Source organism: Sordaria macrospora, chromosome 3 (assembly GCF_033870435.1).
Source record: "Sordaria macrospora chromosome 3, complete sequence".
Lineage (NCBI taxonomy): Eukaryota > Fungi > Ascomycota > Sordariomycetes > Sordariales > Sordariaceae > Sordaria > Sordaria macrospora.
In genome coordinates, this window is record NC_089373.1 from 1,313,071 (window position 1) to 1,336,365 (window position 23,295).

The window sequence follows — 23,295 nt, forward strand, 5'->3', positions numbered from 1 at the left end:
GACGTTCGAACTTCAAAGGAAGCTCGGGCCCCACTCAACCCCTGGGCGGCTCGAACGCGGCTCATCCCAGAGGACGACGGGACTTCGACATCACCGCTGACAATTCCATATTCCGTACCTATCTAATCATTTACAATCATTTGCACACACACACACAAGCGCCATTCTCTTCTGTTTCCCATCGGTCGATTCTCGTTGTACGACTAGCCGGTCCCGGGCAACGCATGTGAAAACCCAGTACCACGCGGTTCTAGTGCCGGGCAGTCAGTCCAAAGCAACGGCGGATCTCGCGGTTCGGTTTACTCTGTTCGATTACCTATTCTGTTTATTGTTTTCGGCTTTGCTTCATCCCACACAGCCGCCTGTCGCAAAAAAGTAATTCGCAACCATGTTGTCATTCATTCTCATCCAGAACCGACAGTACGTACGATTTCCTGTCCTGTCGTCTCCTACCTACGGACCTAGGGACCTTTCCGACCTACACTTCTACATCACATCAAGGCGCATCATGCGTCGCAAAGTCGCAAAGTCGAATGCGCAATACACCGACAGACATCATATTCGTACATCAGCTTCCCCGACTAACATGCGCCTAACAAAAAGGGGTAAAACCCGTCTAGCAAAGTGGTACGTCCCCTACAGCGACGAAGAGAAGATCAAGCTCAAGGGCGAGGTACGTACATCACAGTTTTCCCCCCTGTCCCACCTTGCCTCCCCATCTGCTCCCTCCCCATTCTCAAAAACCCCCTCTGACTCCCCCCTCTTGTCCAGATCCACCGCCTAGTAGCCCCCCGCGACCAAAAATACCAATCCAATTTCGTCGAGTTCCGCAACCACAAGGTCGTCTACCGGCGCTACGCCGGTTTGTTTTTTTGCGCCTGCGTCGACACCAACGACAACGAGCTCGCCTACCTGGAAGCGATCCATTTCTTCGTTGAGGTGCTGGACAGCTTTTTCGGCAACGTGTGCGAGCTGGACCTGGTGTTCAACTTTTACAAGGTGTACGCGATCCTGGACGAGGTGTTTCTGGCGGGCGAGATCGAGGAGACGAGTAAGCAAGTGGTGTTGACAAGGTTGGAGCATTTGGATAAGTTGGAGTGATAATGAGGAGGGGATCGGGGAAGAAAGGGGCAAGAGGAAAGGCCGGCTGAGTGAGCGATTGATCGATCGACCAGGGACGATATTCAACAGCTCGGTGAGCCAAGGGGAGGGAATCGGGTACCGGTCTGGGGGGACACATGGCCTCGGAGATACGGGGCAATCGCATTGATGCGGTGAAGAAGACGTCCATCGGCATATCATGATCTTGAACCGCTTAAAAGCACGACCTCCCGGAAACAAACCAACAACGAGGAGAGCCGAGATACACGGTCCAGCCGGATGAGGATTTGCCTCAAACCCTGCGAAAACACGAACCTCGATGATACTATCAGCAAGATTTGGTCGCCAAAGAGTCCCAGCAGCCACAAGGGAAGAAGAAAGAAAGGCCTGGATGGAGTGTCACACTGGAACCGTCGAAGTTATACCCACATCACATACATGGGGCAAGAAAGGAACTAAGGGAAACGCAACGATCTTGTCTCATGCTCAGCAAGCACTGAGCAAGCAAGAAAGCTACCTATTTACCGCACCGACAGCCCCATACATAGAGGGCTTTTGGGCTTATTCATAGAGTAATTGACTAACTAATCTTACACAAGGACCCATCTCGCGAGATCCGAAACGCATTGCTCTATAAGATGTTGATGTTCTCTCCGCCCCAGCCGCTTCAAATATTGTCATCCGGAGCATCAAAGCCGTCGGTGGGTAGATCAATGAACCGCCTCTACAGCTCAGGAGTGAACTAGGCGTTTATGGCAAACGTTGACAGCACTGCTATGTACTGTCCACCATCAATACCCGCCCTCAAAAGAGGGCCCTCACTTGTCCACAGCCTGGCCTGCGGTCAAGTGTAGACACTACTGCGCCTGCGACCCCTCGGAGACCGTCATATCCGCAGGCTCTTCAGGCCGATAAGTCTCGGTCTCAGCGGGCTGGGGGTCCATTTTGACGTAAATCACGTCTTTGATGACCGTGTCATAACCGACACAGTCACTGTCAACTTGCGTGTCTTTCTTGAACGTGGCGTTGTCACAGTCATCTGTTGTGGTCGCTTGCTCAGCATCGGCATCTCGAATGACATCAGCGATCTGGTCCGAAGCCACATTGACTATTTCTGGCGCAATAGGCGTCTCCGAGGTTGCCGCAAGCCGAATAGAAGGGGGCTCTTGCTCAACCGCCTCAGAAGCAGTCTTTGCCGCCTCCTCGGCGATGATCTCATCGACAATCGCAACGACATCGATTTGTTGAACGACATCAACTGCTTCAGAGACATCAAGAGGCTCAGGATCCTCCATAATGGCATCGATAGCTGGCTTGAAGCCAACCCGACTGTCTGCGTCGGGTTGATGGGTTGTGACTTCGTCTTCGTCGCGATGGAGAATCTGCATTGTCATAGGATTCTCCATCACAACGTCAATGGTCGACGTAGAGTCGGCGTGCTGCCGGTCGTCAGTCAGCATGGCATCAGGCTTGGTCTCAATGTTGACTGCAACGGCAGTGTCGGCTTCATCAATGGGCGTAGCAACGGGCTCCGCTTCTGTCATGACTGTGTCCCTGACTGATCCAGGAACAACAGCAACGTTTGGATCAGCTGAAACATCCACATTATTCTCCTCTGGGTCTTTGTTCCTGAAGAAACTCGACGCTTGGACGCGCTTGGCCTTGTCGATCTTGTGAAGCCAGACATTCTTCCGGTTCTTGAACAGCTCCAAGACGACGGGGTGATACTGAGTACTACGATGGCCGTCAAGTCTCTTCTCTGTAACACCCAGCTCTACGGGAGGCGAGGGCTCCCGTACTACGTCCGGGACTGGTTCTGGCTTGATCAAGGTGGCGTTAGTGGTCGGCCCAAGGTCCCAAAACCAGGAAGACTGTCGCAAATCATTCTTGAACACCTCCGGCAGCCTATTCCTGATGGGAGCCTGTGCTCGAGGCGAGACAGTGGTCATAGCAATTAAATCTGTCAGCTCGGTGAGGAGGAAACCCTTGTCCACAGTTGGACCATCAGCGTAATCGTCCTGACGGGTCGCCGGTTCTTCCGACCGGCGCCTTTTACGGGACATTAGGTCATCAGTTCCGTAGGCTGGAGCTGGGATAGATCCCTTTTGGTCGTCATCGTAGTAGAAAGAACTTCCCCGTCCTCGAATCTTGATATCCGCGGGTCGTGAAAACAGAGGCCGATATGGCGCATCGGGGATACGTTTGAAGGAATCATCATGGTCCAGGCCTCCAGAATGAAACGGAGAAGATAGCTCTGGCTCCTGAAAACTCGGTTCGGGAGACGAGTGTTTCAACCGATACTCCCTGTTGGCCCGGTGGTTGTCTCGTCTTCGTAGAACATGCCGGGGAGGAGACTGAGATCTGGATCTGGATCTGCTACACCTTCTGTATCTCTCCCGAGACCTCCTCCTCTCTCTCGACCTATCCCTATCGTAGTGATGTCTGTCTCTGAGCTCCCTGTGTGGTGATCTTTCCCTCCTCGTATGCCGTGTTCCAACTGGCTCCCTCAAGGGCAAGGTACTCGGACCTGTTCTGGAGTGGAATTTGCGCTTTTGCTCGGCATAGCGCTTTCGCTGCTGAGTGAGCGATGTAGGTTGCATATTTCTCTTACAGACCGTCGCATAATGGACACCACATGTGCCACAAAGGTTACACTTGTAATCATCGGGCGGACTCTTGTCATAGGTCGGGTCGAGGTTGGTCGGGCATTGCATATGGTAATGTCCTGTGAGTGAAGTCTAATTAGCATGGCTGAAGCTCACAGAGACGAGTTCGACATACCAGAGATACTGCAACGACCGCAGCGGTTCTTGTTCGTTTTTTTGCCTTGAGCCACAGTTGGCCCATACCTCTTGCTTCTTGTCTTATTCTTTTTCTTTTCTTGGGGTTCAGTGGTTGAGTTGGTCTCATCGGCGCCAAACACCATTCGGTTTGATCCAGTTAGGAAAGACAGATCATTATCTGCTTTCGGCTCTGCGTCCTCATCAGAGCTGATGTCAACGATGGGACGTCGCCATTCATCTAGGTCGATGACTTCGTCTTTCTCGGAGTTACTGTCACCGTAGCTGGACAGCTTGAGACGATCGGGGTGGATGTGTCCAAAACCCTCAACAGGCGGCGCTATGGGTGCCTCATTCACTGGGAAAACCCGCTGGAAAGACTCTTCCGCTAGAGGTGACGGCTGAAAATGCTCGCTTGCTGGACCAAGCCCATGGGGTGTCTCGATAGGAAGACCGTAAAACTTTTTGATCTCAAGCTCCGCCATGTCGAGCCGTCTAGCACTAAGCGGCTCAACCTGACGATGTTCTTCAAGCCACTCCTCAAAGGTTCCGACCACGTTGTCACTGGCGAATCCCGCTTTATTGACAAACTGGCACCATGTTGCAATTTCGCGACTGAACGACTCCTCGTCAGAGCTGTTAACTTCAAGGAGATGGTCGCTGAGCCATTTCATGAAGGCGTAGAGCTTTGTTCTCCGTGCGGTTGGCTCTGGCCTGCTTTCGATACACTCAGCAAGCTCCTTCAGGGAGAGTTCGCCAAGTGTCCGAAGGCCCAGCCGCCTGGCAAAGACTGCCATCTCCTCCTTGTATCCCATCGTCGATCAATGGGTAGTGGAAGAGATGTCAGCTCTTGTTTGCAACTTGCGAGATCAAGCGAAGCAGATCAGGCGCCTGCTCCAGGCCTTTCGTCGATTGTGGAGAGGAGTACCGGTTAGGTTTCTGAACGCGGTCGATCGTGTACGGCTCTGTGACAGGATTCTCCCCGCGAGGAAGCCTGCGACAGACGTGATAGTCAGCGTCAAATCTCAAGCCACAGGGTAGGCGATCTTCAGTCGATAGCACAGTCGCAGTGCTAAACATGCAAGAATGCGTGATTCGAGAGAGATGCTGCAGGTAGGCAGTTGGGCTTCATCAGGTTGAGTATTTGAAAAGAGAAACAAGAATAGTTGATTCGAGGAGTGGCCTTCTGCGCAATATTGTCCAGGTTCGCGTGTGAGTGAATGGCGCAGACAAGTTGGCCCTTGCTTGTTTTCCACCCGTGAAGCACAAAATGAAGAATGAAGTGATTAGGTGTGAGGGAAGCGTGATTAATAGGAGAAAGTTACCTTGGCTTCGCGATATGCGCTTGTTGTATCTGCGATATCTTGTTTTAGTAAACTCCCAGCGGGGTAGTAGAATTGTGGAAGGAAGCCAAAGGACTCGATTGATCTAGGCAGCGTCGATTCGTTGGTACGGTAAGTTCGAGCACATCAGGGTTGCAGGAGACAGCTGCTGTCAGGTGCGAGATCAAGAGAAGAGTTGGGATGAAGGGAAAGAGCAAACGTTCATGTTTAGGCGCCGAACACGGAAGGAGCGACCTTCGCAACATCGCCAGACACCTTCCTCTCTCGTGGTCGACAGAGCCATCTATCACGCCTGTCTGTAGCTAAGTAGCTCACCTACGCAGGAAGGAACCTTCAAGCAGCTAATCATTAACGTGCAACTCGCGAGCATCATCGCAGACTTCCATTGATGATAATACAGCGTCCAGGAGAAGGAGTGCTGGCAAGAAAAATATCAGGAGGGTTGGTGGACTTGCAGCTCGCTGGGCGCACAGAAGCTGAGGACAGGAAGGAAGAATTGATCGCAGCTGATCATACAAAAAAGAAGAACTGACGAGAAAAAGGGAGAGAAGAGTAAAAGATTTTGGGATAATAGAGGACTCACCCCTGAATCGAACACGTGAATCAGCAGCTTGAAGCGGGTCCCAGCCGCCCAACACCGTAACCGTAACATTATCCGACCGTTCAGGGGCCCGGGTGGTCCAGTCCTCTGTGATGGAAGTATGCGTGTTGGAACTACTATATGTACCCTCTGGCACGGCTGTAGAGATAGAAGGGGACTGATTGGTGGTGGTGCGCGGGAGCGAGATGGGATGGAAGTTAGAATTGCGGCCGGCAGGGACGTTTGTGTGAAGGTACGGGAAGGTTTAGAGGGCTCAATTCATTGAATGGGACTACTCGTCATGGGGTCTGAGGCGTTTATAACCCAGACAAGTAGAGGGACCGACAGCCATGACTGTTGCACCATCATAATGGGTTGCCACGGGAATATTGATGCGAGAAGTGATATATGTACTGTCAAAGGACCAAGTGCACGGTGGTTCGGGAAGTTGTGGTAATCCAGGAAACAAAAGAAGTCGGCTGGTCACATATCACCAACAAGGCGGTATTCAACGGGTCAGTCAAAACCAAGCGAGTAGTCCAGATATGAGAATGTTAGAAATGATAATGATTCGCTCGAAAAGTCATAGGCCGACAATGAACCGCTGCAAAGAATCGTTCCCGTACCTCGTATCTTGACTCTGCAAAACCACGAAACGACTGTCAAAGTACATTTGACATCCAAAACCATTCTACTTCTTCAAAGCTGCAAACCGCTTGGCCAGCTCATCCACATCAGGGATGCCGTCAGCGATGCTCCCCTTTGCGGGCGTCTTCTTGACAACCCCACCACCCGCTGGGGGCGACTTTGGTTGTAATTGTTGGTGGTTAAGCGTGACTTTGGGATGGATGTTGTCGGTCGATGGCGGTGGTGGGTTAACATGTAGAGGGCTCGCAGGTCCAAATGACACTGGTGGCGTCGCCTTGCTGAGCTCCTCCTGAGCCTCGGCCTCCTTATCTTCCGCCTTCAAAGGTGCCTCGAGGTTCTTCTGAGCCTGTCCACCACTCGGGTTCTCATCGTCGTCCATGAAGTCAGGCGGGTCGCCCAAGTCCGCTTTCTTCTTCGGCCAGTTCACGCCATACACCTTTGCGATCTCCTCCAAGTAGCCAACGACAAGCTCCTCCCGTGGTGGCGTGACGCTAAGCTTCTTGACAACCTTCTCCGACACCTTGCCGTCCGAGTTCTCCACGGCCTGCAGCGCAAATTCCTTTCCAAATTTCTCGGCGAGCAGCGTCCGTACCTGGTGCAGCTCCTTAATCTCGGTCTTGGGCGCGGCGTGGATGATGCTCTTGACGGCCTCCTCGAGACCGGGGTCGCATGTAGGCGCCTCTAATAGGCCGGCGCGGGCAAGTAAGAGCTCACAGTAGAGCTCTAGGATCTCATGAAGCTCGGTCGTAATGTCTGATCGGATGATGTTCTCGACACGGATGCGGGCCGAGTCCTCCTTGCCAACATCGAGCAACTGCGCCATAGCCCGTCTCTGGGTCTTGGCTAGGGCTTCATCCCGCTTCTGGACCATGCGCAGTCTGGCAATGGCCAGTTTCAGCTGGACCTTAAGTTTGGCCTGTGTGCAGAGTAAGTTTCATTATCCATCTAGACGTCACCTATTATGGTGGGCTTTAGGTGGAGCTGGGATGACGTACCACAAAGGCAGCTCCGGCAGGAGGCATTTCTTAAATGTGAAAGGGGTGGTTTGAGTGTGGTTGCTTTGATAAAGAAAAAAGCATTGACTACGCAGGCGACGAAAATACGAGCGGCTGATAAAGGACGGACAATGAGGTCAAAGATAGAATGATGAGTTTAGGCAACTGGCGAGGTTGTCGTGAAGTTGGAGGAGACGGGACGACAGCGAGCACAGCTTGTGTGGGGCAGGTGGTGGGCCCGCATGCGGATCGACAGGGTCATTGGCTGTTATAAGAAACCCATGTGCAATGGACCGTATACGAAGGGTAGGTACACAGTACTTCATCTTTGGTGCAAAAACAGCCTCTTCCAGGTAGATCTACCTTCTTTTTCTTTTTTGCACTCGCGATGCCACCTCCTGATCACGTTACTCGATTCTTGAGTTCGACCACTCAACAGTCCAATACATCTCACAGGTCGGCTCACTCGACTCAGCCTTATGATTCCGCTCGAATGTCTCACAAGATGAGAAGTCAACCCCGGTCACTGTTTCTTCTAAGCCGCCGTCGACGCATGGTCCAAGAACATTCTGCGCCCTGTGTGCATCACGTGACGATACCGGATACCTTGTTGGTTACCGGAACTTCAACGACGTCCGGGAAAGAACGAACCGAACATCACCCAACTCTTGCAGTTTCCCACATACGAATTTCCATCCTCCCCAGCCTTTCCTTTTACTTAACTTTTCCTTGTCATCTGCTTCACGAACCTTGATACCCAACACTTCCCAATACTTTCTTCGTCTGGTCGACAGTTTTTTGTACCCCGCTCAGAATCGAACGCGTGGCCTCTCTTCTCGACACTTTTACCGCTTCTGAGAAGAAGGCAACTTATAGACGACTCAAACAACCAGTTGCTACCCTTTGAAGATCAATCAAGATGGCGGACAAGGACAAGGACAAGCAGTACAAATACCGCCAGGAAATCCAGCAGGTTAGTGACACACCTTGCACGCAAAATGACAGTTGTGTTTTGCAAGCAAAGTGACCTAGCAAGTGTTCAGGCTCACTTCAAATCTTCTCCTTGCTCATATTTCGTGCTTTGCATCCTCCTCTCGTCGCTTTGTGGCCGTGCACGCTTTTGCTTTATAAATGTGAATTCCCAAATTACGGACTGTTTGGTGCAGCTCAGGAAAGCGGTTAAAGGTGTTGAAGAAAGGCTTTGGACATGACGAGCGATCATATGGACACTTCGAACACCGTCGAGCCCCGGCGAAACGGGTGTTTTGCATTGCTCAAGGACAAATCCTAAGTAGAGAAATGTGGTTCCTGCTTTTCGCCGGTGCGGTTGCTCGCCAGCTTCAATAGTTGCCCGGTTGCTCGGTTACCGGGTCGCGTGGTAAATCGGTATTTTGGTGTCTAGGGACGGCAGGAGCTTCGAACCACACTCTCTCAAAACAACCTCACTTCGGCCTTAGACAAAAACAAATGCGTGGGCCATTTCCTCCATTCTCGCAACCGATTCTCGCAACCGACGGCAACTCTTTTGTTCGTTTATCAGCAAAGCATAATTCGCTCTTTTTCCTTTGCCATTCGCCCACCACATTTACAAAACTATTCGAACACGCAGCTGGATCCACATCGCGCGACCATTCACCTGATTCACAATTCACGACAAGTCTCACAAAGCCGAAACCATGAGGCTTCGTTCTGGAACCGTCGCGTCGACCGCGAAGGAGGACATATCTTCCCCAGAGCCCGACCCCATGCCTCCTGTGCGGCGTTCAACACGCATTCAGCCGTCACAATCGGCGAAGCCATCACATACTCCTCAGCCGTCAAGAAAACCGAAGAGGACGGTCTCAGCGAGCAATCCCACCCCTCGGATCTCACGAGGAAGGCCTCCTACCAGGTCCTCCGGCCCACAGCTGCAACAGGTCTCCACCATGGAAAGTCAGAAATCACCATTAGACACCACTGTACGTCGCCTCTCTGCAGGAAGCCCTCGAAACAAAAACATAGAAGAAAGGAGTTTCACCAACAGTCCTGGCGAGTCTTCACAACTTCTATCCGCAGACACTGCCACTCACTCCGGCACCGCCTTAGCGACCACCTCTGAGCAACCACTGCAGGACTTGGAGCCCCTTCAATCTGGGCCCTCAGTCTCGGACAGGCCCCAGACACTATCGGTATTCCAGCATTCTTCTGGCCCCAACATGGAGGAGGATCAGCCACTGTCCATACCGTCATCTGTCTCAATGTCCATAAGAAATGGGCCCGACTCTCTCCCGAGTGCCTATGTGCCTTAGGAAGGCACACACCCAGGAGATGGCTTGGAAGAGCATCAACAGCTGTCTAACACCTCGCCTCTTTCGATGTCTATTAGTAGCGGGTCCGAACCGCTCTTGGATGTCGATATGTCTAGGCGGGTCATACACCTAGGAGACTTAGCGTCTACCGAAAACTCGCTGGAAGACGATTCAACTACAGTCCCGCATCGACCATCGGAAGGCCCTACTTCGCCACCAGTCCATCTTGCTACACCGGGTGAGAGCTCAGACATTGAGACCCAACAGCTTGACCAGTCTACCGCGCTGAAGGAGGCGTTGGAAAACATTGTCAAGGCCCAAGAGATTCTGGAGCAGGTCCAGATCACTACAGGCATTGAGTCGCAGAATATTGCCACAAGTGACAAAGTTGGTTCTGCCTCGGTGCTTCCACCGGAAGTCACACCTCAGTCTCAAAACGAAGGTCTGAAATCTACAACTGGAAGTCCTTTATCTGATGTTCCTGATGATGCCGTCGATACCTTCTGGAGCTCTTGTAGATCGAGCGACGACAGGACCAAGACCATTGATAGCGCCGAGGTTTGGTTTTCCGCTCAAGATCGGACTTCTCCGCCTATTGCCGTGGACGTAGAGTCTAAAGACCTTCCAGAAGAGCCATCCATTGCTGAGAACATTACGCCGGTTCAGCCATCAGGGTTGACCACCCAGCCAGATGACGCTTTGTTGGATGCCGAATGGGATGACGAGATCGATAACGAGATCATCATACCTTCAGCCCCCAGTCAGCAAGATACAGTCATGGGGGACGCCCCTACTTTGAGTCCTTTTCCAACTTCCTCTTCCTCCGTCACCCAAATTGGTGACGGACTTGATCTCTTCCAAAACGCATTCGACAATGCCCTTGATGAGCTCAAAACAGAAAACCAGGCCAAGCGACCGTGCCATCCAATTTCCAATAACATAATCTCTCCTTCAAGTGGAGCGGAGATAGAGGAGCGTAGAGGCATCAACGATTTCGTCGACCCATACCCAAAAGACCCTTGGGAACCCTACTGGAAGAAACGAGCGGAGACAAAGGAACAGTTCATTGCCCGATTCACTAACAATGTTCGTCAGATGATGTACGTCTCTGGAGAAACAGGCGAGCCATCCGTTGAAACCACGAGCATCATCGAGGATATTGTGCGCCAGCAGGTTATTTCGATGGTAAGTTATTACCACCCACTCTGATCCCATCCTCTGCAATTACAGGACAAGCCAAACCTCACACTTCCACCCTCCCCCATTTAGCTCAAGAACTGCACCGAACTCGCCGCCCGCCGCGGTTCCCGCTCCATAACCATCAACGACCTGATCTTCCAAATCCGTGACGACGCGCCCAAAGTCTCTCGCCTGCGCACCTTCTTGTCCTGGAAAGACGTGCGCAAGAACGTCAAAGACAGCGAAGACAAAGGCGGCGACGCCGACATCGGCGCGGCCGGCGAGGACCCTTCCGCGGCTGCCGGTATTGTCCCTGGAGCAGGGCCCGTCGACGACGCAGCCAAGAAGAACAAAAAAGCCAAAGTCGGCCTCCCGTGGGAACCCTCGAGTTTCTACGCCGTCGAAGTCCCCGAGCGCGAAGACGAAGAAGACGAGGAGGAGGAAGAGATGAACTACATCACGCTCCAGCGCCTGCGCAAAGCCGACGAACGCACCAAGGCCATGACGAAGGAGGAGTACGTCACCTGGTCAGAATTCCGGCAGGCTTCTTTTACCTACCGCAAGGGCAAACGCTTCAGGGAGTGGGCCGGTTTCGGACAGGTTACGGATAGCAAGCCGTCGGACGATATCGTCGATATCCTGGGTTTCTTGACCTTCGAGATGGTTCAGAGTATCACTGAGGAAGCGCTCAAGATCAAGGACCATGAAGACCTCCTGCGCACGGGTGAGGCGGGCCCTACCAAGAAGCGGAAGCTGCCCAAGGGGTTGTTTGATCCGCCCGGAGAGGGACGTACGCCCGTCGAGCCGCGACACATTCATGAGGCATTCAGGAGGTTGCAGGATCCGAGCAAGAAGAAGAGGGCCATGTTGAATGGAACGAGATTGCCGCCAAAGACGGATTTGTTGATTATTTGAGCAGGGGATGTTTGGACGGACGGACTGTTTCCTTGCTTTTGACATCCAGGATACCGATCCGCGCACGGCCTTGCTTGTTCTAGGAGGAGAAGAGGAAGAGGAATTGGAATACATGGAGCTAAGTGTTGCTGGTGGTGTTTGACGGGCTTTTTTTGCTTTTTTTGTTTGAGTAAGGACGATATTACATGATGGAGTAAAGGCGCCATGGCGCGAAATGGTTTAGGACTATAATAATTGAAATGAGCGGCCTTATAATGGGACGGAGTAGAGACTGAGGGTCAATTCATCAGTAGCGGCGGCTCGTCCCACTCGCTCTGTCTTTTTGGGCAACTTAAATGATAATATTATGGTGGATGGATTGACTGACACCTTGCCGAGGATTCATCCCTAACGGGCTTTTTCTTTCATCGCCTTTGTAGCTTATGATATAGAAGTAGTAACAGAATAACCTTCCGCTTTCCTGTTTCGAAGATCACACCGGCGGTAGTCTTGTGAAATACCATGAGGACTGTGTAACAGCCCCCCAAACATACCTGCTGGCTGGGGTTTGGAACATAAACATCACTGGACACAAAGCTCATGATATACGGCAGACACTTGCTCGTAGACCCACCGAAACGGGATGTACACAATCATCGGGCCGCCAGGTCTTCAATGGCTAGTTCATATGGTATTTGATTAACATTATTTTTCCCTCTAAACTCAGTGGTCGCCAAGTTCATTGGTTATATCCCCAGATCAAACCCCTCCCCTCTCCATCCCCAAACAACGATATAATGCGCCGCCAACAACTGCCACTCCTCAACCTCATCCAACCCCTCCAGCGCATCTAGCCGTTCTTTCTCCTCTTGACTCGTCCACTCCTCCCAAATCTGTACTATCGTCTTACTTCTTGCTCCCCCTCCTTCTTCTTCTCCTCCAAATCCAGCCTCCCGTAACCGCCTCTCTTGATCGTGTGCCTCCTTGTACACCTCCAATGTTGGCATATTGATATCCCGAGCGGCAAGGTTCGAGACCATCATCTTGCCAAAGGCATCGTCGGGCTTGATGGGCTCGTAGATTACTATGCCCAAGGAAGATCGGATAGTAGTGGCGAAGAAGGACAGGATGGCGGAAGCAGTCAAGGGAGGGAGGTAGCAGAGGCAGCATTCGGAGATTATGAGTGTCGGAAGGTTAGGTTTGAGCGATGTCAGTGTCAATGCTTCTTTTTGTCGGGGTTGTGTTTCTTCCTCTGTTTGCTCCTCTTGTTGTGTTGTCGAACTACTGGTAGAGGGTGAAGCGTGAAGTCCCCTAGATCCGACCGGCACTCCTGGCGGCAGTGTTTTCTGAGGCTGTTGCGAGGCCGCAATGGCACGGAGATCTAGCCCGTGAACCCACAGCTCGCTTCCCTCGTGCTTTTCCGCCACGGCCTTGCTATGCCACGACTTTCCACCGCCGTGCTGTGCCAGTTCCTCCATGGATTCCGGGTCGGAGAGAATCGACCGCAGCTGCGGTGCGCCGCGGACAATACGCTGCTTCTTATCGCACATAGCGGGGAAGTCGACCTCATGGTAGATGACGCGCTTGCGAGGCGTGGGCGCGGAAGGGGAGAATAATCGAAGACCGCGAGTGTCGGTGCCAGCGCCTAGCGAGACAATCTGTCTCCCTTCTGATGAGCTCTCGGTGTCGTCAAGGAACTTGTCAACGAGCTTGTCGATGGCCGTTGTGCGGGCGTAGGTGCCTCGGTTGATGATGGGCAGTCGTCTGGCGGCACCGGGGCCGGATTGGGCGAAGAGCTCGGCATACGGATCGTCGAGATAGCCTATTTGGACGGCGCTGAGACGGGAGACGGCAGCGTCGGTGTCGGTGCCTTGAATCGTGGCATCATGAGCTGCCGAGGCACTGGGCGCTCCAGGACCGTGGCCACGACCTCCCCGGTGGATGACGCCCCGGTAACGGCCCCTTTGGGTGACGCCGCCGCCGCCGACTCGACCGCGGAGGGTGAGGAGGTTCGGTATTGAGGGTGCTGTCCCAGACATGAGGTAAGCTGTTGTGGTATTGTGCGATGTTGGGGTGGAGGTTTGAGGTTGAGTGTAGATAATGCGAGCTCCCCGTTTTGGTGTTGAGGAGCTCTGACGTCGTCACAGCCCAAGATGTTGCTGTACCTGTACGGTGCGTGTGGCCGTGTGGGTGCTGCAGGGGTAAGGTGGTTTCACTGCCAGGACCGCGTCTTAGCTGGAAACTGCAAGTGCCCTTGTGCCCACTGAAATTCAGGCGGGACAGCGGGGTACAGCCTGGGCTGCAGGAGCTGCCTGGCGCTAGCGACTTTTGCGGGTCGAGCAGCGGGGCCGCTCGCCGAATTAATCGGGTAGGTGGGTAGTGGGGAATGGAATTGGCTGATCAAGCGGGATGTGACATTTCCATTATTTTTATCCATTCTTTGTTACCAAACGGCTCTTCAGTTTCATGGGATTTCACGGCGCTTGGAAGAGAGAAATTGAATGAGGTACGACAAAGCAGGCTGAAAGAATGTCGACGATCCGACTCGTCTTGTATTCATCCTCTTGTCTCTGTTCCAATCGGCCCGTGTAAGTTGGTCAACTCCAGTCTGACCATGTTGCCCGTTGTCTCGGAAACCCGAGACGGGCAGTGCATCGAGAACTATGGAACGTCCCAGTGATGACTCCTAAAGTCTCATAGCCTGCCTAGAATTTGTGGGTGTTGTTGGCGGTTACTGCATCTCTGATGGAACGCTACCTAATAGTCTGGCCACGCGGGCAGGCGGGCCACGCTATCGTAGAGGTCAAGGATGCCCTGTCCCGTCAGCAACAGTCCGGCCCTTGCGGATGACTTATAAGACGGGCGATCATCCCGCCCAATCTGCACTGCCTCGCCTCTGGTTTCATTTCTTATACACTTTCAGGTTCCATGTGGTTTCGCTTCGTCCATCCTTCCCGATAATCCATCGTTTGCCACTTGTTCATCTTGCAACCGAACTGGAAGACAAGTCTTGTCCATCGATATTTCTTGTTTGTTCCGAATCAACCATTCTCACTCCTTCTTTTCACAATCCCGCGCCCTTCGAATCCTGCATCATCTCTTGTCTCCTTAACGATACCACACGATCGAGCGCATCCGCATAAACAATATGCTACACCACATCGCCGCCGTGGGTGGTAGCCTCGCTAAGAGGTATATTGAGGTGGTGGAAGTCAACGATCCCAACAGCAATCCCGGCGGCAGCAGGCCTCCAGCTTCAGGGGACGAGGCCGTTATCGCCTTGCTTCCTCTCGCTGTATACGTTATCACGGCCATCTTCTTCATTTTCCCCTTCATCGGAGTAAGTCGCCGTTCATGGACGTGACATCTCTCTGTCCATTACGCTAACCGTCCGTCAACAACACAGGTCTATTACACGGCGCACACGGTCTTCCCAACGCTGGCTATGATCGAAGATCCCAACCCACCGCCTGGATATACGCCCGTTCCACTCGATACTCAAGAAGACTCTGCGCCCTCGGGCGAATTTGAGGTCGTCGAAGCCAACCCAAAGCCCATCACCTCGTCACTACACGCTACGCATCGCCTTCTCTGGACTTGGCGCCGGGAAGGTTACTTCCAGGGGCTGGGCTGCGCGCTTATAACTGTATTCTGCACAGTTGTTCTTGCTGCCTTCATAACGGTTTACACCTTCCTGCCACACTTCGTCGGCAGCTTCATCGCTACTGTCTTGCTCACGCAACTGTCGACCGTTTGGGTGCACATCGTCATCACGCCTCCCTCCGCTCGCCCGTGGTACAGCCGCATTCTGCCATTCCGCTATGTTTTCAAGGCCACAGCCTTGCCTTTGCTAGCACACTGGGCTGCTAGTGTCGCCGCGATCGAAATCCCTCGCCTGTTGGCTTTTATACTTGGGTTGCCAGTCAACCTGGACCAGAACTCGGATTCCAACTCGGACTCCCCCTCGGATCCCAATATGGACCTCCCCCTTTCTATGCTTCTACTGAAGGGCATTCCTGTGGCTGCTCTTACCATCCTACTTTACCTTTTTGCCGTGATCCCGACCCAAGTCATCCTCGTGCGCGTGCAAGCGTCGCTACTCCCGCCCACTGAGGACGCCATCGTCCCCTTTGACCGGTCTTTCAAGGGTAAGCTGGACCCCGCGGTACTGGGTGGCGGCAGCGAGACATTCTTGACCATGCGGGACGCCTTGACCACTTTCGGGAGGGAAGGATGGTCCAGACTGGTCAAGATGTACCTCAAGGTTTTCGGGGTTACGGTTGCGTTTCATATGGTCGTTATGGCAACATTTGCTTTGGAGAGCGGGATTATCTACTCTATCTACTGGCTGACTACCCCTCGCCAGTAAATGGGAAAGTCGGAAGGAATTATTGCTGTAACTTACATATCTCAACAAAACTCATTGTCATCTACGTATACAAAAAGACTTTGATTCATTCATGGTCCTACCTTGATCGGTCCAGCCAGAAATCTGTCCGCTCCGGTAGTCCGAGATGTGAACTCGGATCAAATATTTTCTTCGGTGAACATGGCAGCATACAACCGAGTCAGAGACCATCCGTTCCTCAGCCATCATATCCTTATCATCGATTCATTACCACAATCAACCTACACATATCGTACAATTCCTCTCCACCTTCTCATCCACACTTCACCACTCACTTCTGACCAGAATCAGCCTTCTGACTATCTCCTGCAGCCCTCGCCTCCTCCGAATCACCCTTCATGCCATCCGGCTTGCCCTTGCTTTCCTTCTGAAGCTTCTGGCCGGACTAGTTTTACACAAGATTTCAACGTCAGCACATACCATTCCCATAATCGTCAACAGCAGCAAAGCAGCCAAAACATAGCTGCTTTTCTCGAATCGACGACAGAACGGTGTAGAGGATGGAAGGTATCTTCCACTCGTCGAAACGGGAAAAAGACAGACCTCAGTAGGAGCCTGGTTCGAAGGCGAATCACCCTGCGTCTGCGACCCGATCGAGACGAAGCCCTTCTGGCCGTTTTGCGGGGACTTGGAGGTGCCGAGCTCGGTCGCCATGATTCGGCGGGGAACCACGGGGAGAAGGCGGGCGCGGTTGGGGAGGCGGGTTAAGAGGCGGGACATTTTTTGTATCATGCTTGTGTTGTGTTATGTGTTGGTTTTAAAAAGGGTTTGTTGTTCTTGTCTTTCGTAGCGTCTGAGTTCGTTGTGCGAGGTACGAGCTTGATGCTGATTTGATACTTTTTGCGGCGATGCAGTGAATAGGTTGTTGAACGTCTGGTGAGTGATGGAAAGGAAACCGAATTATCGAAAGTAACAGGAGTAGAAGTGGTTATATTCTTTATTCATCAGTTTAATTTACACAAAGTGGTGACGGCAATAGAAAGAGTGGTGATGGCATCGCCTACTGTTGCAGCTCAATGATTTCAGGGGTCCGCAGATCAATGCATACATTGTGTTTGAGGACACGGGCCATTCCATTTCAGTTGTGAACACTATCTTGCTGCTGAGCAACGCTGCCAGCCACAACGCCAAAAAAAAAAACGGGGAAAGAGAAAAGGGAAAATAAAGGGAAGGAGAAGGTAGGAGCGAAAAGGTAGGAGCAAAAAGGGCGGGAAAAAACAACATACAACACCTGGGATTCGCTGGTCGTCACCGACCCAACTACTAGTCAGGCCCTCACTGGCTTATCTATGGGAGAGCGGACGGGATCCCGAGTTTTCCAGTGGGTATGGTCGTATGTGCTTATTTTGCTTGGTTGAGCATCTTGTATACGCAAATCACGCGAGCTGTGACATATCGTCTGTCAAAGGTCTGCTTTGTCCTCCTTTGCACATACATACAGTCGCTCTCTCGTTTAACAAAAAAAATAATCACAACTGCAAAGTCGACGATAGTACTCAATGCTATCCAAATATGATGAAGTCAATGACTGTTGCAAGTCGTTTTCTGGTAGGTATCTTGTTTGACTTTGTTGCTTGTGAGAATATTGAAAATGATCTCTGTAACCCAGACCAGTATTTCCTCACGAACATGCACATGGACTCAAGATCTCTACGCATTTCTTCCCTATAACCAGTCCCACTAAAAGGGCGTCAAACTCATACATAGCTTCGAAGCTTTGAACCAAGTAATTTTTGCTTCCAAAGCAACCGTGGGCGGTGGTGTTCTGTTTGAGTGTCCCGGGCATGCAAGTTCGTATCTTTGCATGCGGACAAGAGGCAGTCAGGGGAACGTGTCCTCGGCTGATGCATAACATTGCCTTTCGGAGTTTCTGACGGCCATATGAATATTAAGCCCTGCCGACCCCTCATTATTTTTGTTCCTCTGCTTCTATTTCAACTTTCTTTTTACAAAACAATTTCTCTCATTCATTCTTACTTTCTTCCTTACTCTGATCCAAACCCATCGTTCCAAAGCTAAGACTCCATAACCAAAACAACAATTCAAGCCGGTCTGAATAACCTTTCGCGATGCCAGTCATCAACCTACCTTCCAGCCCACAACAATCGAACTTCGACGCCGCCGTTGACAAAATGACTTGGTGGCAGTCCCTCTTCAGTCCCATCTGCACAACCGACACCGACTGCATCCCCATCGATCTGAAATTCCTCTACACCTGGGCCATTGTACAAGCCATACTCATCTTGTCTACCTTCACGTCCGCATGTTCATGCAGAATCGATCATACCACACCAAGCTGCACCCTCCCCTCGTCAACGAGAACGACATGCTGAAGCAGATCCGTCTTCTGCGCAGGCCTTACGCGGACTTTGAAGAGCAAGACCGGGTGCGATCTAACCTCACCAGAGGCATGGTTCGGATCCAAATGGCCTTGTTCTTCTACTCCTACATGGCGAAGATTCCATGGAAGCAGATCCACCTTGAAGCGACGTGGTCTTCAGTAGAAGGAATGTGCTATTGGATCCGTGAAGGAGATTACCATGAATATCTTTCCCTATTAGAGGCAGAACACGAAAAGAGAGAAAAGGAAGTAGACGAACGGTACTTAGACGACGGGCCGCACCATAGGTCCAGCGCCCTTAATCATCAGGAACGCGACCTCGTGCGGCATCCCAATCCAGACTACTACTAGGTTATTCCGGCCACGGCACTTTGAACACAGATCAGGGGTAAGAAAGGTTTGATCTTGAATTCCGCACACTGTTTCAGTAGTCTGACCTTCGTCTAATAGACTCCTGCCACGTAACCGCGGTATATGATAATTGTTTTGACTGTATCGGCATGCTTTTTGTCCCATGCCATCACTCAGACACCCTCCACCCACCGCTCACCCCTCTCTCCTCCTTGGTTTAGACGTCATAGCCCCCCTCGACATCCCTCATGATGCGTTTCCACTGCGACCAGCGCTTCTCGCGTACTCCGGTCGTCAATACCTGCGGCCTGACAACAAGAGTCATCAGCACGAAAAGAGACATATTGGCAACTCGGGATACCATCAGGAAGTTCACGCAAATGGTTAAAATTCCACTTACGGCTTTGACTGGACCTCCGCCACAATTCTTCTGACGAGTTCAGGATCTCTTCTCTCCTTCTCCCTCTTCTTGATGATAAGTTCGACCAACGCAATCATTTCTCTGGCCCGTTTGTTTCTCCCGTTCTCGGGGTCGGAGGGTGGGCACCAGGAATACCAGCAGTGGAGCAAGAACCTCTCGTGTCACGTCTCGTTTGTAGGAATGCCCACATACATCGTTCGAACAGCAAGGCGTCTTCGACAACGCTAGGGCGGGTGCGCCTTGCCGACCATCTGTCAAAGATGTATAGTCCTAAGGAAAAGGCAGCGGCCAGGCCCCACTGGGTCGACGACAGTTGGATTGAGGTGGTGTCAGACATTATTGGTTCATGTTGATGGGGGTAGCGGAGGTGTTTTGTCGATTAACGAAGGCGTTTGTGGGAGGACAAAAGACGTTATTACTACTGAGAAAGATCGGGCACGCGTACATGTAGTTTGATATCATCGTAAAGACAGCGAGAACAAGGGAAAAAGACAAGTCACGTCTTCGGGCGAGAGATGGACAAGTTTTATCTATATCTGAGACGATTACCCAACGCAGTTGCCCTTGTTCATCGTGCAGGCACACTTCTTTTCATCTCGAGGGATGGAAGGCTCTCTTGCTTGATACTCAGGAGCACCCATGGCTCAGAGCAACTCGCAAAGCAGACGCAGGCTCCCCAGCACCATGTCGACAACTCGATCACGCATGTCTCAAGCTCGGTCGCTGACGACCGGAAACGTATTTGTGATGACCCAGAGATACTCAGGATCGTCACCTGAGCAAGAGCGCAAGATCACACGTTCTCTCAGGCCTCTTTCTTCTACAGGTACAGCCGGCCATGACAACGACAGCCAGAGGCAGATGCAGGTCGATCACTGCAGCTTTCCCAGGCGGCGTCCACTCCATCCCGAGACTCCTCCGCTCAAACCAACAACGCTCGACAAATTCGCCGTTGGCATAGGGGAGGGGATCCACGGCAGCATCACCACAGGCCTGGACGAGTTCACAGCCTGGTTTGGCGCCACACCCTTGAACAGCAATGCGTTACTGCCAACCAGCAATGGCAGAACTGGGAGCGCCAAAGCGCTTCAGACATTCAGTCAAAAGAACATCGTCTGCCGGCAAGTCACCCAGGCCTGCCGGACCTGTCGCTCCCTCGAAGTTATCGAGCAGGCCTGATGGATGGAGCACTTCGACGCACCCACGTCCGAGCCCATATCCTCAGTGACCTGGACATCATGCCAGCCAAACACCGGAAGCTTGCCCTTGCCGAGGCATTCTAGGATTTTGGATGGTCCGAGGCAGACGCTGGCGCTGTGTCCATTCGAGCGGGGGGTGGGCATCGGCGAGTTTGTGGGAGTTATCACCAAGGGATTGCGAAATGTTGACGTGATGGAGTGCGAGACGAGGACGCTGGAGATGACGACCGCAGACAGTGAGGGCGCATCTGGTACACGGACTCGAAAGCAATCGAAGTGCCAGATATGGCACGGGAGGAGAGGAAACTTCACGAGATTCATCAACCACAGCTGCAAGCCTAATGCCCAGTTTCAGCGCTTTGTGTGGCGCAAAAAGGAGAAGGTCTTGTTCGCGGGTAAAGGCATTGAGGCGGGGGCCGAACTTACCGTCGACTATTCGTATTATTATTGGTGGGGATTGGACAAGAAGTGCTTGTGTGGTGAAGCCTGCTGTAGCTATAAGAGGCAGTGTTTGGTAGCTGAGGTCTGTTGGCAGGCACGGCATCAACATTGGACCTCTTGCGCTTTTCAGGTCGTTTTCCCGTAAGCATGAGGCTGGGCCAGGCAGGCTGCATGAAAATCCTTTTGATCCTGCTGTCAGTTTCCCTTTCCTTCTTCCACTTCTTTCCGACCACCACACATGCGACGATGCCCTGTTTGTGAACTCAGAAAACACAGACTCAACCCTTCCTGAATGTACCGTTGTAAGCCGAAACTCCAATAAGTCAGGCTTACCGACTGCCATTCTGCAATTCCAACCCCTACAACGCATCTCCATGATGAGCAAGACACGAAAAGCGCCCAGGAATAGGCGCGCAGCGGCGATAAAAGCGTCCATCCTCACAAGGCGAATTGCCCAACCCCATCGCCCCCGTCGACGAAGGCTTGCATCCCCGGCTGCTAGTGGCGTGGTTGGAGACATATCCAATGTTGACAAACCCGCCGAGGGTCTTTTATGTCCAGAGTGCAGTCAACTGGACTTTGAGGAAATCTTCAGCGTCAAGCCAGAAGTGTCACTCCGGCGGAGATTTTGGAAGATCACCATGCAGCACACTGATACCTGCTCGCTCTGTGGATTTTCCGACGCCTCTGTTCGGGCCTTGGGAATCTTCTTGCCTGAAGAAGTCCTTGGGATAAGAACTGGATTGGTATCGGAAGCTTGCGAGCTTAACGATAAATGCATAGCTGAAAGACTTCCAGGATGCACTACCCTCGATTCGGTAGCTCTTCAAATCGACCAATACGACTACCTGGTAAAGACTTTTACCTCTTCCAATACGCCAGGGATAATAGAAGGAGGGGGCTTTCTTAATATGGGCTACATGGGCGCTCGTGTCGGCGCTCACCTCATACTTCCAACCAAAGTTATTGCTAGCAATGACTTGCGTCACAGTACGTCCCCCTGTGACACTGTCTTAGGCAGACAAGTCCTTGTCAAAAGAGTTGATTACGGCTTGGTCACAGAGTGGCTGAAGTTATGTACATCAACGCACGTCAGTTGTGTTGAGAGCCAGTGGGCACTCGCGTTCGAAAGCCTCCCTGAACTTCGTCTCATTGATTGCTTCACGAGGACTATTGTCCCAGCTTCGCAGGCAGCAGAGCGGGAGTATGTTACTCTCAGCTATGTCTGGGGCCCAAACCCAGCTCCTATTCCCGCCGACGCAGTATCTGGAGGATGTGGAAGTTCGAGCACCTCAACTACGCCGAACAACGAATGTGCGTTGCCTAAAGCCGAAAAACTGCCCAATGTCGTTCGCGATTCTATCATCGTTGTCCGCAACCTGGGGTACCGCTATTTCTGGGTAGATCGATACTGCATCCCACAGAACGATGCACGGGCAAAGCATGTTCAAATTCAAAATATGGGCAAGATCTACTCATGGTCCATATTGACCATCATTGTAGCACCGGAAAGTGAGATGGGTCCCGAATCTGGATTGCCAGGTGTCAGTTCTAGGCCGCGTATTCCTCAGTTGTCTACGACGGTCTGCAATGGCCAACTACACCCAATACTATACCGCTCCCCGGGTTGGGATATTGAAGTTTCAATATGAAATACCCGTGGGTGGACTTTCCAAGAAGGGCTGTTGGCAAAGCGACGCCTTGTGTTTACAGATCCATATGTCTACTTTCAATACTGCGTTATGGACAAATCCGAGCAGTTGTCTCAACCGCCAAGGCTACTGCGAAATGATCTAGGAACGGTAGCGTTGGAGAGGATAAGCCGGGATATGGAGAGCTCGGAATACAAGCCGCTGTGGGATCTCGTTCCCGCTAATGTATGCGGCGTATTTCCCTATTCGAATGAGTGGCGCCAGGAAAGCAACATCTGGTGGACAATTGCCTTATTCATTCACAGAACACTATCCTTTGATAGCGACACTCTGGATGCTATACGAGGCATACTCCAGCTCTATCAAACATCCAGTCACCACAAACGGCGCATCAGATTCCTCTGCGTACTAACCACCGTCAACCCAGTTCCTGCGGAGAAAATCGAGTTATGGGTCGACAACAATGATAATGATGATGGTTCGGTTACAGATTTCACAGAGATGAGATTTGTGGTCGACCAGAATTCTAATATGGACCTTGCTACGGCACAATTTGTCTCTGGCCTGGCGTGGGAGGACAAATGGTCGCAGTCTACCAGTCATTTTGAGAGTCAAACTATAAGCTCCAAACTAACTGACTATGAGAAGGAAAGTCCACGAAGGACTATGTTTCC

At 52.0% G+C, this 23,295-nt stretch overlaps 9 protein-coding genes across 9 annotated transcripts; 5 read left to right on the forward strand and 4 right to left on the reverse strand.

The window, feature by feature from the left end:
* Positions 1–77: 77 nt before the first annotated feature.
* On the forward strand, positions 78–1,748 carry SMAC4_01826 (uncharacterized protein). Its single transcript, XM_003348755.2, has 3 exons — positions 78–420; positions 604–673; positions 772–1,748. Exons 1-3 carry the CDS (start codon positions 389–391, stop codon positions 1,099–1,101), a joined length of 432 nt encoding a protein of 143 aa, XP_003348803.1. The 5' UTR covers positions 78–388; the 3' UTR covers positions 1,102–1,748.
* A 210-nt stretch (positions 1,749–1,958) lies between these two features.
* Positions 1,959–4,696, reverse strand: SMAC4_01827 (uncharacterized protein; the record flags this gene model as incomplete). The annotated part of the gene is made up of 2 exons (XM_003348756.1): positions 1,959–3,826; positions 3,883–4,696. 2 exons carry the CDS (start codon positions 4,694–4,696, stop codon positions 1,959–1,961), a joined length of 2,682 nt encoding a protein of 893 aa, XP_003348804.1.
* Positions 4,697–6,185: 1,489 nt separating this feature from the next.
* SMAC4_01828 (uncharacterized protein) lies at positions 6,186–7,624 on the reverse strand. Its single transcript, XM_003348757.2, has 2 exons — positions 7,448–7,624; positions 6,186–7,368 (listed from the first exon to the last, which is right to left on the reverse strand). Exons 1-2 carry the CDS (start codon positions 7,472–7,474, stop codon positions 6,496–6,498), a joined length of 900 nt encoding a protein of 299 aa, XP_003348805.1. The 5' UTR covers positions 7,475–7,624; the 3' UTR covers positions 6,186–6,495.
* A 475-nt stretch (positions 7,625–8,099) lies between these two features.
* Positions 8,100–12,299, forward strand: SMAC4_01829 (uncharacterized protein). Its single transcript, XM_024655273.2, has 3 exons — positions 8,100–8,420; positions 10,831–10,920; positions 11,005–12,299. The coding sequence occupies exons 1-3, from the start codon at positions 8,367–8,369 to the stop codon at positions 11,827–11,829; spliced, it is 969 nt and encodes a 322-aa protein (XP_024511177.1). The 5' UTR covers positions 8,100–8,366; the 3' UTR covers positions 11,830–12,299.
* A 255-nt stretch (positions 12,300–12,554) lies between these two features.
* SMAC4_01830 (uncharacterized protein) lies at positions 12,555–13,921 on the reverse strand (the record flags this gene model as incomplete). Its single annotated transcript, XM_003348759.2, has 1 exon — positions 12,555–13,921. Exon 1 carries the CDS (start codon positions 13,845–13,847, stop codon positions 12,555–12,557), a length of 1,293 nt encoding a protein of 430 aa, XP_003348807.1. The 5' UTR covers positions 13,848–13,921.
* A 758-nt stretch (positions 13,922–14,679) lies between these two features.
* On the forward strand, positions 14,680–16,267 carry SMAC4_01831 (uncharacterized protein). Its single transcript, XM_066089657.1, has 2 exons — positions 14,680–15,148; positions 15,215–16,267. Exons 1-2 carry the CDS (start codon positions 14,957–14,959, stop codon positions 16,175–16,177), a joined length of 1,155 nt encoding a protein of 384 aa, XP_065946423.1. The 5' UTR covers positions 14,680–14,956; the 3' UTR covers positions 16,178–16,267.
* A 44-nt stretch (positions 16,268–16,311) lies between these two features.
* On the reverse strand, positions 16,312–17,353 carry SMAC4_01832 (uncharacterized protein). Its single transcript, XM_066089658.1, has 2 exons — positions 16,760–17,353; positions 16,312–16,601 (listed from the first exon to the last, which is right to left on the reverse strand). The coding sequence occupies exons 1-2, from the start codon at positions 16,946–16,948 to the stop codon at positions 16,488–16,490; spliced, it is 303 nt and encodes a 100-aa protein (XP_065946424.1). The 5' UTR covers positions 16,949–17,353; the 3' UTR covers positions 16,312–16,487.
* A 932-nt stretch (positions 17,354–18,285) lies between these two features.
* SMAC4_01833 (uncharacterized protein) lies at positions 18,286–18,908 on the forward strand (the record flags this gene model as incomplete). The annotated part of the gene is made up of 2 exons (XM_003348762.1): positions 18,286–18,441; positions 18,492–18,908. 2 exons carry the CDS (start codon positions 18,286–18,288, stop codon positions 18,906–18,908), a joined length of 573 nt encoding a protein of 190 aa, XP_003348810.1.
* Positions 18,909–19,968: 1,060 nt separating this feature from the next.
* On the forward strand, positions 19,969–20,508 carry SMAC4_01834 (uncharacterized protein; the record flags this gene model as incomplete). The annotated part of the gene is made up of 1 exon (XM_003348763.1): positions 19,969–20,508. One exon carries the CDS (start codon positions 19,969–19,971, stop codon positions 20,506–20,508), a length of 540 nt encoding a protein of 179 aa, XP_003348811.1.
* Between the last annotated feature and the right edge of the window lie 2,787 nt (positions 20,509–23,295).